The 12767-nt window shown below is 43.3% G+C and overlaps 1 protein-coding gene across 1 annotated transcript in view; it reads left to right on the plus strand.

Annotated features, from left to right (window-relative positions):
• Positions 1–880: 880 nt before the first annotated feature.
• The window catches only part of CCDC3 (coiled-coil domain containing 3), a 77546-nt gene continuing 65659 nt past the window's right edge, over positions 881–12767 (plus strand). Inside the window, exons 1-2 of the mRNA XM_081046641.1 lie at positions 881–1393; positions 3727–3901. Coding sequence (XP_080902767.1) covers positions 1020–1393; positions 3727–3901 — 549 coding nt within the window. The 5' untranslated portion in view covers positions 881–1019. The remainder of the gene's footprint in view (positions 1394–3726; positions 3902–12767) is intronic.

The raw sequence follows: 12767 nt of genomic DNA on the forward strand, positions 1-12767 counted from the left end.
TATACATATTATAAACATATTTATAAATAACAAACATCTGTTTTTTCTTCTTACTACATTAGGAATAATTAAGACAATTTAGAGATAAAAGGAACTGCTGAATTTAGAGATAAAGATAGAACTGTTGAGTCTGGGTCTCCCCAGATTCACTCAGTGACTTTTGAAAAGCTGTTTGGAATTGACGTCAGAATATATTTCTTGGGTGTCGGGTGTTTAGAATCTGGAAGAAGGAATTATGTAAATCACGTAGCTTTAGAAAAATCAGGGCAAAATGGCTTTTCAAATATTTTATTAAGCCTTTCTTAAGATCATGATTAAATAATAAGCAGAGAGAAACGCAAAAAGTTCATTAGTTCCCACTGATTTTCGTAGCTAACACCTGTGAAGGTCAAGTCAGATTTGATTTCTATTGTATTTCGACTCAGAACGAAATGCACAGAAAATATAAAACCTCACGCAGAGTAACCATGCAAATTAACAACGACGTGCGAAAAGCCGTCCAGGATGCCGCGCGGGAAGCGCTGCCCCAGGGCGTCAGCAGGGCGCAAAGGGGGCTGGCGGCCACGCCCCCAGCGCCCTTCTCGGGCGCCTCGTACTCCCCTAAACGCCGCTCCTCGCGGGGGGCCTGCGGCCCCGCGGTCCCCGAGCGTCCCGTGCGCCCCCGCCTCGCGTCCCAACTCCGCCGGGGGCCTCCCCGCCTTCGCGCGCGCCGCCCACGCCCCCGTCGCGGGGGGCAGGGCAGGAGGCGGCGGCCGGCCCGCCCCGAGACCCTTTAAAGCGTCCGGGGCGAGGGCCCGGCACTGCGAGCCTGGCGGCGGGGAGCAGCGCGCCGAGCCCGGCGCCAGGACTGCCCTTCCCGGGCGGAGCGCGCCCGGCTCCCCGCCCCCTCCCGCGCCCGCGGCGCCCCCCCCCCCCGCCCCGGCTCATCCCTGCGTGCCCCGGGAGGCCCGGCCATGCGCCCTGGCTAGCGCCCCGCAGCGCAGCGCCCCCGGCCGCCCGGCCGCCCGCCCCGCGCCGGCATGCTGCGCCCGCTGCTGCTCGCCGCGCTCTGCCTGGCCCGCGGGCTCGCGCCTGCCGCCGGCTGCCAGCTGCCGTCCGAGTGGAGGCCCCTGAGCGAGGGCTGCCGCGCCGAGCTGGCCGAGATCATCGTGTACGCCAGGGTGCTGGCGCTGCACCAGGAGGCTCAGGGCCTCTACAACTACCTGCCCTGGCAGTACGACGCCGGCCAGGCGGGGCTCTTCTACTCCGCCGAGATCGAGATGCTGTGCGACCAGGCGTGGGGCAGCATGCTCGAGGTCCCCGCCGGCTCCAGGCTCAACCTCACGGGCCTGGGCTACTTCTCCTGTCACTCCCACGCCGTGGTCCAGGATTACTCCTATTTCTTCTTCCTCAGGTGAGCCGCGCACCTCATGCCCATACCACCTCCTCCACCTATCTGTGTGACCGCCCAAAGTCACCGTGATCTGGAGCCAGGTCGGGACTCCCAGGGAATCCTGTCTGTGCCATTTTAGAAAATTCTCGCCTGCGAGGTACGTCCGACATCTCCACCAAGGTCCGGGTACCTCTGGCTAAGGGTGGTGAGAAAACACGGAGGATTTCTGTGCTTCATCAAAGAAGAGTGTTTCAGGCAAACGCTCAAGGTTGTTTCCAACACTCCATTTGATTGAACTTCTTTTTTGCCTTTTTATAAAAAACTGGATTCAGTGGGAGTAGCTTGGATGGAGAGAAAAAAACAAAACAAAACAACAAAAAACATTTGAAGTCACACTGTTGGGATTCTGGTTCTGCTCCTTCCTAACTGATTTTGAGCAAGTTACTGACCTCAAGAACCTCGCTGTCCTCCCCTTAGTCATGTGAGAAGCAAGGCTGGTGGAGACTCAAACACAGAAAGTCAGGCAGACACCGATGCAGGTCTCCTGCCCACCTGCTTAAATGCCAGGATGTGAATGGCATGGAATGCAGCCCAGCTGTCCTCTTGTTTCACTCATATCAGCTGCCAACAGACCTCAATGGCAGGCTATTTAAAATAGCCAAGATTTGAGTTGGGATGGGCTGTGTGGGGGGAGGTTCCTCCTCAGTGTAAAACCTTGGGTGTCACTGCTTCCAAGAGGACAGAGGTGAATCAGGCAGGAGGACCTCTCTGATTGGAGACTCCTGGAGTTGTGTGACGTTCCATGAAAGTTAGCCTGTGGTCATGATGGAATGTATGTGCATAAAAATTCAGTCATTGTGTTCTACTGAAGTGTAAAACAGCAGCAGGTGGAAGCCTAAATGCATTGGTTGTCTGCAATTGAAATAGGAGAGTGATACCATAGCAACTACAAGAAACATCAGAATGGAATCTCACATCTATATCCAGATAGTGAATTAATCCAAGCTGTGATTAGTAATAGTTCCAGTCTGCCCAGTGGGTAAAGTCGCAATAAGGATATTTGAATGACTGTGACCTGGGTCTGCAGATTTGCTTTGAGCACTTGAGATTTCACATGTATCTGAGAAAGAAAGCAGTAAGTTCCCCAGTGGGCGTCCATAAGCCCATGGCAACACGTTTTCCATACTGAAGCCAGAATATCTAAGTTTAGAATGCATGATGTGCTTTGTTTTGGCTTGAGGGGTTTAGCTAGCTTCAGTTGAATTTTTTTCATTTCTGGGAAAGTGTAGTTTCTAAATAAAATTAGCAAGGTCTGAGACTGTACCTTTCTCTTACAGAGAAACTTGACTCAGATTTCTCATGTTTTTGTTTAGGATAAACACTGAGAACCCAGCTATAAAACTATTCAACAATGAAACTTTATTTTCCAAAGAAAAAAGAGCGAGAGTGCTTATGTAGACATTGTTGATGTTTTTTTTCCTGACTTTATCATGAAATACAGTTTTGTCCACTGGCTCTGTGGTGGTCAGCCAACTCTTTCATCTTTTGCTGTGACATATTTATAAAAAGTTAGGGCAGAAATACAGAGTCAAACAGTAGTCAAACAGTAGTCTGACAGATTTCCATTTCACAGGCCTGTGTTCTTCAGTGCGTTAAAGCTGCATACAAATCATCCCTCCTCTGTTTTTCGGGGACCCACTGAAATGGATTCTGGTCAGTGTCACAGGAGCTCCCTGGTGAGCTGGAGTTTAACGTCCATCTCTCCTTTTCCTTTTCATGACTTCTTTGTTTCCAACAGATTATTTAGGCACTATAAAAATGTTAACTAACATTTATACTGCACTCACTCTGTGCCAAATACTTTATTTATGTACATTTTCTAATGCAAGCCTTATACTGCCACCAAGAAGTCAGGCGTCTTTATCCTCTTTTTACAGATTGGAATACTGAAACTTAGAGAATTAAAAAAAAATCCATTTCATGTCAGATCGAAGGTAAGTAGCAAGGGCAGGATTTGAATCCAGGTCATTACAAATGGTCTTCTTTCACCAAGAAGCTAGAAACACTCTCTATGAGAAGGAAGTCCTCTTGGGAGATATACAAATAGACAAATATGCAAGCACAAACTTTCCCCCTTTTTACCCAGTCATCACTTTGAAAACCTTAAGGATAGAGGCACATAGTGTGAAGCAGAAAAACAATTAGAAACAGTAACTCTGATGACAGACACGTGAGACATTGTTGTGTAACTGGCAAGATTGTCTCAGTCTTCTCTGACTCTTGATTAAAGATGGTACACCCTATAGGTGACCGACCAGTGTACATCCCTGCTTTGTTTTTCTCTTTCCCATTAGGATGGATGAAAATTATAACCTTTTGCCTCATGGAGTCAATTTCCAAGATGCCATCTTTCCAGACACTCAAGAGAACAGAAGGATGTTTTCCAGCCTTTTCCAGTTTTCAAACTGTTCCCAAGGGCAGCAACTGGCAACTTTCTCCAGTGACTGGGAGATCCAGGAAGATAACAGGGTAAGAATTGGCTGTTCCCTGTGCAGCAGCAAAATAATAGAATAGCTACCTATTCTGTTGTATGAGTTTTGTGACCAAAGTGTCAAGAATACTCTTCCAAAAGCCCAGAACAAAGAGTCTTAACCTTCCTTCTCCCTCCCTGCCAGCAGTTGAAAAACACTGCTCGTAAACTTTGGATTCCCAGGGCCTTCCTATTTGGCAAAGGGTTCCTCACTAAGAGAAAGGACGAGATGAAGGTTGGCACACTGTGCTTCTGTTTCTTCTGTATAATGGAGACAACAGTAGCTTCTACATTAGAGAGCTGATGCAGTGTGACCTCACTGTGCAAAATATGTAAACATGTAAAGCCCTTAGCATAGTGCTTGCCAGAGTCAGTGTTGTACCCACGTGATACATCGTGAGTATCGTTGCGATTGATAGCAGGGTGCTCTAAGACATTTTCTAAAAGGAGAGAAAATGTCCTCAAGGAAATGAAGTGGAAAACATTATCAGAGTTAACACTTCCATGATTCGTAAATATGGTTGTTAAGACGTAGAAGTACAGGGTGGCCAAGCTGGTTGTGGAATGTGAGGGTCGATATTATTTGGGGGGACTAAAATGTAAAAGGGATCTTGCGTTCTGTGGCAGATGCCAGAGTTGGGGGAAATTTTGAGGAAAGTTACTTTTCCAAAGCAGTGGCATTGCCACAGTGGAGATGGGATGACGGTGGGACCAGGGCATCCAGGTGGTGTTCCAGCACTCCCGGTCCCTTGTCTGAGACATTTTTAGGGCAATGTGACAGACTGCTGAGAGAGTTCTGCTGCGTAGATATGGCTATCTCGTGCAACAATGACTCCTTTGTGGGTTAATGAACAATTGCATGTGTAGGGCGGCTTCCTTCCACCCTTATGTGATGGGTTTGGGCCGAATGCCCTTCTCTTGTCTGGTGGGTTGGCCTAAGAGAGCTGCGAAGTTCTTCCAAACTTCCTTATCTTCTGCCCAGGCCTCCCAGGCACCTGGAGGCCTTCTTCATGCTCTTGCCCAAAAACTGTTTGCATGATGGACAAGTACGTCTGACTAAGGAAAATGGTTCATTCTTATTTCCTTCACATTTTATCAAGAGGTTCCCGCCTTAGGCCTACCCATTGACAGCAATCTAGAGTCCTCTAACCCCTCCTCCATGGTTTGCCAGCATTTTCGGAACATTTGTCCTATAGTTTGCTCCCAACACAGTCCCAAGCGCTTCCCCCACGGATCTGCACCAGCCCCCACTCCGTACGGAACAGGATCTGGCAAGTGTAAGCCTGGGTGTCCCCAGCCCGAGTCATATCTTAGCGTGTTCCAAATGAAATCCTTTTAGCCTCTGCCCTTTGGTTCTCCATTTTGTGGGAACTTTACGTAAACTCCTAGATCCTGGGTAACAATATATTTATATCAAGAGATCAGATATTCCAAAAATATCTTAGTAGCTTAGCCTCCAAACTCTTCAGCTACATAACTTATTAGCCCTACGGTCACATAATGATGCCATTAAGCATTTTCCTGGAATTAGATTTTCCATCATTTGACAAACAGAACAGAACAATGGGACCATGGAGAATTGTTTCAGTGTGAAAACAGTCCTGTTTCTGGTGGTCAGATGTTCATTGGGAGAATTCTTTCCCTTTCCCTCTAATCACCCTGGCCGCTTAGATACCAAAGGGAGAGTGTGCTATGCAGCTCTGAGGAAGCATCAGGAGCTTTAGGGAGGAAAATCATTGTTCCAGACTGCTGAGCTCCTGTGTTGCCAGATTTAGAAGTTAGATCTGATGTACCTTGCGCTTTTCAACACTTCCATTTTTAATCCCTTGCCCAATTTGAAAGGTAGCGCATTAGCTCTACGTTAAATTAGTTAGCTTGCATAGAGTTTAAAATTAAATTGCTTTTTGAGTCAGTTTTATGATTTACATTTTATGGTGCTCCTTGAGAAATTTTTATGTACTCTGGAGTGATTAAAGTGGTTGTGAATTGACAATCTTAGGGGTAGATGAAGAATTATTGACAATTACTCGTTCCTTTCTTTGGGGGGAAAAAAGCTAAAAATTCTCCACATTTTCTGTGGGATGGGGTGTATCACATTGTGTATCCTACTCAGATAAGTACATCCTGTTATATCAGAAGCAGTCTATATTTTTCCTATGGTAGTCGTCATCATGGGAGTGATCAGAAAAGGTGCTCTGGTCACCTTTTTATTGCAGGAGGAATAGGTATGAGGATGCTTTGAAAAATCAGAACACACGAATCCTTCGCATGTTCTGAGACCATTATAAATGGCCCCGGACATTGCTGCTACACGCTTCTCCTGTATCACTCACATGCCATATCTTAGAGGACAAGATTGGTGAGTTCTTGCACTTCACACTGTTTATTCTGTGGCTCTCAGCTTCCGGTCAGTGTGAATAGTGGCTCTGGACTGTGGTGGTGAGAGGCGTATTTCATTCTCTTCACTGATGGTTCTCACTTGGTCTTGGAGGACCCCATGAATCTGGAACTCTAGAGTCAATTCGGAGGTTAAGAAATGGAAAAGGAAGAAAATCTTATGCAAGGAAATGTCCGCAATGCACACCAAGGCTGACATTCTCCCCGCTCACCATGTCCTCAGCAGCAAAATCCTCCTACTCTCTAGTTCCATCTTCAGATGTCCGACACATGCCTTAGAGAGCAGAAACACAATCTTGCTTTCAAATGTTGCCAGGAGGTCAGCAATGTTGCTAAGTGTTCAGTACTGCTCTGGTTCAGTGTCATGGTGTTAACAGGCCCTTCGGGGATGCCTCTGGCAAGTTTGGAGCATCCACCAGATTTACAGGAACGATTCTCTCCACACCAGCCAGCAACGTTTTTCTTCCTTCTTTTCTATCCTGCTGGGTGAGTGTAACCGTCAAAACAGAAGTTGGATATTTTCCCCTAGGACCAACACCCCGACTGACCTATGCTCGTATCAGTCTGTCACAGAATGTCATGGGATTGAAATAAAGTTTGTGAAAGTCCTTCTGCCATCTTTTTTTTCCCCCCCGGTTTTGGACTTGGGAAGGATGATGGGAGTTATTCTTGAAGCAGCTTTAGAAGGAATATAAACTTGTAATCCTAAAGTCTAGATTGGCTCCGCCATTTCCACAGGAATGACCTTGGGCAGGGCCCTTAATTTCTCACAGCATCAGTTTTCTCATCTATAAAATGGGGCTAAAGATAACATAAACTATCTAAGGTTGTTGTTAAGGACCTAACTAATTAGAGCATATTTGAAATTACTTCATAAACTATAAAGGGTTATGCAAGGGTGTATTACTGTAAATTGATCATTTGAAAGTATGACTTTAAAAATGACATAGTTTTTTCAATTTAAAGAGCTCCCTGCTACTTCCCAGGGATGGGGGCCAAGTGGTGGCAATGGAGGTGATGGGGATATGTGTTAGAGATGGGAACAGATGATGGGCAAGCCATCATGTGTGCTTTCATTCATTCAGTGGAATTTATTGTGTTCCATGCAGGGGGCACTGAAAAATGTGTCTACTGAGTTATAAACAGATAACGTATTCCCATGGGTTCCCATATCTGGAAGTATAAAGTGGTAGTGAATGCAGTTTCTCTCCCACCTCTGACACCTATCCACCAAGTTCTCACCCACTCTCCAAACAGGTACTTGCCATTGTTAGTTTCTTATAAACATTCAGTGAGTACTTTCATCCAACAAATAATACAAACGTATTATTTACCCTCTTCTTTGACACAAATGGCAGCACACTATGCATACTTTTATTGCCTTGCTTTATTCACAAGGATGTCTTGAAGATTTTTCCATATCAATGGATACAAAGTTGTCATGAATAGCTGCATAATATTCCATTGTATGGATGTGTCACTATATATTTAATCAAGTCCCCTATTGATAGGTAGTTAGGTTGTTTCCAATACATTGCTATTACAAAGAGTGTGAACACGTACGACATTATATATACCTCATTTTGTGGGATTGTTGAATTCAGTCTTGAGCATATATTTACTGAGTAACTACTGTGAGGCAGCTACTATGTTAGACACTAGAGTTTCAATGTTTAGCAAAATACAAAGTCCCTGATCTCTTAAAGCTTATAGTCCTAGTGTTGGTGATTGACATGATCAAAAGACCACATTAATGACTTTATAATTCCAAATGGGAAAAAATGCTCCAAAGGAAAGAAAGGAAATAATTAGAGTCTTAGTAGTCTTAGGGGTAAAGAAAGCCTTCTGTGTTGCATTGATACTGGGGCTAAGATCTGCTGGATGAAGAGGCTTCATGGGGAGATGAGAGCAATCCAGAGAAGGACAGTCTGTGCAAAGGCCCTGTGGTAGCAAGGTACACAGTGCTGTTGAGGAAATGAAAGGAAGGCCCTGTGGCTGGAGCAAAGGGAGTGAGTGAGAAGGATGAGGCGAGAGCATTAGGCAGGACCAGAACATACAGGGACTGATAGATCCTGAAGAAAATTTGGGCTTTGTCCTCACAGTAATGGGAAACCTTTAACGTTTTGAAAACAAGGAGGGATAGGATCAGATTTACATTTTGAAAAAAGGAGCTGGATTGGAGAGGATCTAAGTGATGTGGTGAGAGCAGGTGTGGGTTGTTATAAAGCTATCAGATTGATGCTGGACTATGGCGGAGGCGTGGGGATGGCGTGAAGTAGGCAAAGTTGAGAAATACTTAGCAAATAAAATCAGGAGGTGTTAATGACGGTTTAGATTTGGGTGGTAAAGAAGGTGGTGTGGTCAAAGAGAACTCCTGTGTTTCTGGCATGTACACTGCATGCCAGGACCAACACTGAGAAATGTGAATAGGACAGGTTTGGTAGGGGAACTCATGAGACTACTGTTGGACATACTGAGTTGTGGTGTCTTCGAGCCATCCACATGAGACCTTGAATAGGTAGACAGTTGGATTTATAAGTTTAGAACTCTGAGAGGAAAATATACCTTTGGGTCTGAACAATAATTAGATGTCAATTGAAATTGGATCTGAATGAGATTTCCAAGGGAGAGGGCATAGAGAAAGAAGAGCAGAGGACCTTGGGTTGGGCTGAGACTCGTGGAATGCTATTTTTGGTCAAGATGGAGCAGACAGAGGTAGAAGAAAACTAGGAGAGTCCACGGCACAGCATGTTTCCAGGAGAATGAGTGATGGACAGAGCCAAAAGCTGTTCAGAAGTCACTCAACTTTGGTGGCCTGAACGAGGACAACTTCCATATAGTGAGGGAGGAGATTGTGAGGGTGTGAGGAGTGTGGGTGGACAAGAGGACATGGAGACAGTGAGGGTGGACAACTTTGTCATGCAGTTTGGCTGTGAATGGTTTAATACATGTAAGGTTGCCGGTGAAGGGGGCAGAACTGGAGACGGAGGGGTTTTGTTATCTTTAAAGATGGCAGCCATCCTGTTCAAACCGTCTTGGTCCTTGTTTTCCCACTCTTCAGACACTGTCTATCCAAGTAGACTAAACTACTCAAGGGCTGGGATGTCTGCTTTGTTTACTGTTGTGTATCTGGTGCATGTTTTATGGTATGTTACACATTTGTAAAATGAACAATCTCTCATCTGGAGATCTCTGAGGCCTAAGCAAAGGGCTTCTTGTCCTTTTCCTACCTCCTCGCCTTCCCCTCTCATTTTCTAAATTAATATTGAAAATCCACAGACGGTAAAATTCACTCTTTTTCATGGACAGTTATGAGTTTTAACAGAGGTATGTAGTTGTATGATCACAACTACAACCGCAACACAGAAATTCCATCACTGCAGAAAACCTCGTGTGTTCTAGCTCTTTTATAGTCAGATCGTCCCCAACCGCAACTCCCGGGAACCATACATTTGTTCTGAATGACGTTTTGCATTTTCCAGAATGTCGTATGAATGGAATCAATCATAAAGTATGTTGCATTTTTCAGTTTGGCTTTTTTTAAAAAACTTAACAGAATGTGCTTGTGATTCATCCATGTCATGTGTGTCAGTAGTTCATACCCTTTAATTGACAATACATATTCCATGATAGGGGTGTACCACAGTTTTATTTATCTATTCACCAGCTGAGAGATATTTAGGTTGTTTCTAGCTTTAGGCTCCTGGAGCTTCTATAAACATGCATGTATAGGTTTTTGTGTGAACATAAATTTTGGCTTCTCGGGTAAATACCTAGGGTAGGTTTGCTGAATTGTAAGGTAAGTGCATGTTGAACTTTATGCAAAACTGGTTTTGAGACTGGCTGTACCATTTTGCATCCACATTAGCAATGTACGACAGCTCCAGTTCTGCCTCCTGATCAGTATTTAGTACTAGGTAAACACACACACACACACACACACACACACAGACACAAACACACATTCTAATGGGTGTATGGTGGTGTCTTTTTTTTAAGATTCCACATACAAGTGAGATCATGTGGTATTTGTCTTTTTCTGATTTCTTTCACTTAGCATAATGCTCTAAAGGTCCATCCATGTTATAAATGGAAGGATCTTCTTTGAAAAGGCTGAATTATATTTCATTGTGTCTATATACCACGATTTCTTTATCTGTCAATGGAAACTTAGGTTTTTTCCATATCTTGGCTATTGTGAATAATGATGCAATGAACGTGGGAGGGCAGATATCTGTTCAAGGTACTGATTTCATTTCCTCTGGATATGTACCCAGAAGAGGGATTGCTAGATCTTATGGTTTTCCTTTTAATTTTGTTTGAGGCACTCCATACTGTTTTCCATAGTGGCTATACCAATTTACATTCCCATCAACAGTGTACAAGGGTTCCCTTTTCTCCACATCTTTGCCTCCCCATGTTATCTTTTAGTTTTTGGATAATAGGCATCTTAATAGGTGTGAGGTGATATCTCATTGTGGTTTTGGTGTGCATTTCCCTGATGATTATCTGTATATCTTCTTTGGAAAAATGTCTATTCGGATCTGCCCATTTTTAAATTGGTGTTTTTTGGGGTGTTTTTTTTTTGCTATTGAGTTATATGAGTTTCTTATATTTTGGATATTAACCCATTACCAGATACACGATTTGCAAATATTTTTTTCTCATCTTGGCTTGTAGGTTGCCTTTTCATTTGCTGATGGTTTCCTTTGCTGCACAGCAGCATTTTAGTTTGATGTAGCCCACTTGTTTATTTTTGCTTTTATTGATTTTGCATTTGGTGTCAAATAAAAAAAATTATTGTCAAGACTGATGTCAAGGAGCTCACTCTCAGATATTTTCTAGGAACTTTATGGTTTCAGGTCTTATGTTGAAGTCTTTAATCTATTTGGAGTTGATTTTGTGTGTGTGTATGATGTAAGATAGTGGTCCAGTGTCATTCTTTTGCAAGTGGCTGTTCAGTTTTCCCAACACCATTTGTTGAAGAGACTGTTTTTTCCCCATTGTATATTTTTGACTACTTTGTTGTAAATTAATTTGCCACATATATGTGGTTTTAATTCCGGGCTCTCTTTCCTCTTCCATTGTTCTGTGTGTCTCTTTTTATGCCAATACCATGTTCTTTTAATTACTGTAGCTTTGTAATATAGAGGAAGCATGATGCCTCTGTTTTATTCTAATTTTTAAGGTTGCTTTGGTTATTCGGGGTCTTTTGTTCTTTTTTTTAGGATTGCTTGTTCTATTTTTGTGAAAAACTCCATTGGAAGTTTGATACGGATTGCATTGAATCTCTAGATTGCTTTGCGTAGTATGGGCATTTTAACAATGTTAATTCTTCTAATCCCTGAGTGTGGAATATTTTTCATTTATTTTTGTCTTCTTAAATTTCTTTCATCAAGGTCTTACAATTTTCAATGTATGTGTCTTTCATCTCCTTTGTGAAATTTATTCCTGGGCATTATATTCTTTTTGATGCAATTTTAAATAGGATTACTTTCTTATTTTCTCTTTCTGATAGATCGTTGTTAGCATATAGAAATGCAACTGATTTTTGTATATTGATTTTGTATCCTGCAACTTTGCTGAACTCATTTTTTATTTCTAACAGGTTTGTGTGTGTGTGTGTGTGTATGTGTGTAATTTTTAGGGTTTTATACATATAAGATCAATTCTGCAAACAATTCAATTTCTTTAGTAGATAGAACTATTCAGGTTATCTCTTTCTTGCCTGTGCCACTGTGGCAGTGCAGATTGAAACTAGGGTTGGCCTTAGGACAAGGCTGGGTGAGAAAAAAGAGAAGAAAAAAGGAAGACAACCAAGGACTGCCTCCATACTCTCCGTACACTGGGGCCCCCTTTCTGGTTCTCCTGGATAGGAATAAAGGTATCTCCCACAGTTTTCTGCGTAACTCCATAATTCAATTCCATAATCCCCTTTGATTCAGGTCCCTTTGCTTGTAGTTGTTGAGTTTTCAGAGTCCCCGAGATAGTTTCTTTTTGTATTATGTGCAGAGGTTTCAATTGTAATCAGTAGGAGTCATAGATTGTGTTCAGGTTCCTTCTTCTTGAGCGGCCCCGGAGGCTGGTGTTTCCTTTTGACTAGGCCCATTGAGAACACCTGGTCAAGTTTGGGCAGCACCTACTACAGGGAGAAAAAGGACAGTATTTCATTTCTGGTTATCAAAAGCAAAAATGATCTGTAGTTTTTACAGTGAGGTTTGAGCCCCAAATGGATCAAGAAAATCGGAACTCAATTTATTCAGATCTTCCATAAAGCCCTAGAAGTATTTGGTTTAAAATATCACTGGAAGTTTGCTGAGAAAGTCTAGTTCACCAGATTATTTGTTGAAGAACAAAGAGACCCCTTCGGGGTAGAGGAGCATAACTTCAGTTTAACAGGTATTTGAATGTCTCTTTTCCTGTTTTCTTCTTTGATAACCACATCAAAATTCCAAAAGGTGATAGTTT

Source organism: Rhinolophus hipposideros (genome assembly GCF_964194185.1).
Source record: "Rhinolophus hipposideros genome assembly, chromosome: 1".
NCBI lineage: Eukaryota > Metazoa > Chordata > Mammalia > Chiroptera > Rhinolophidae > Rhinolophus > Rhinolophus hipposideros.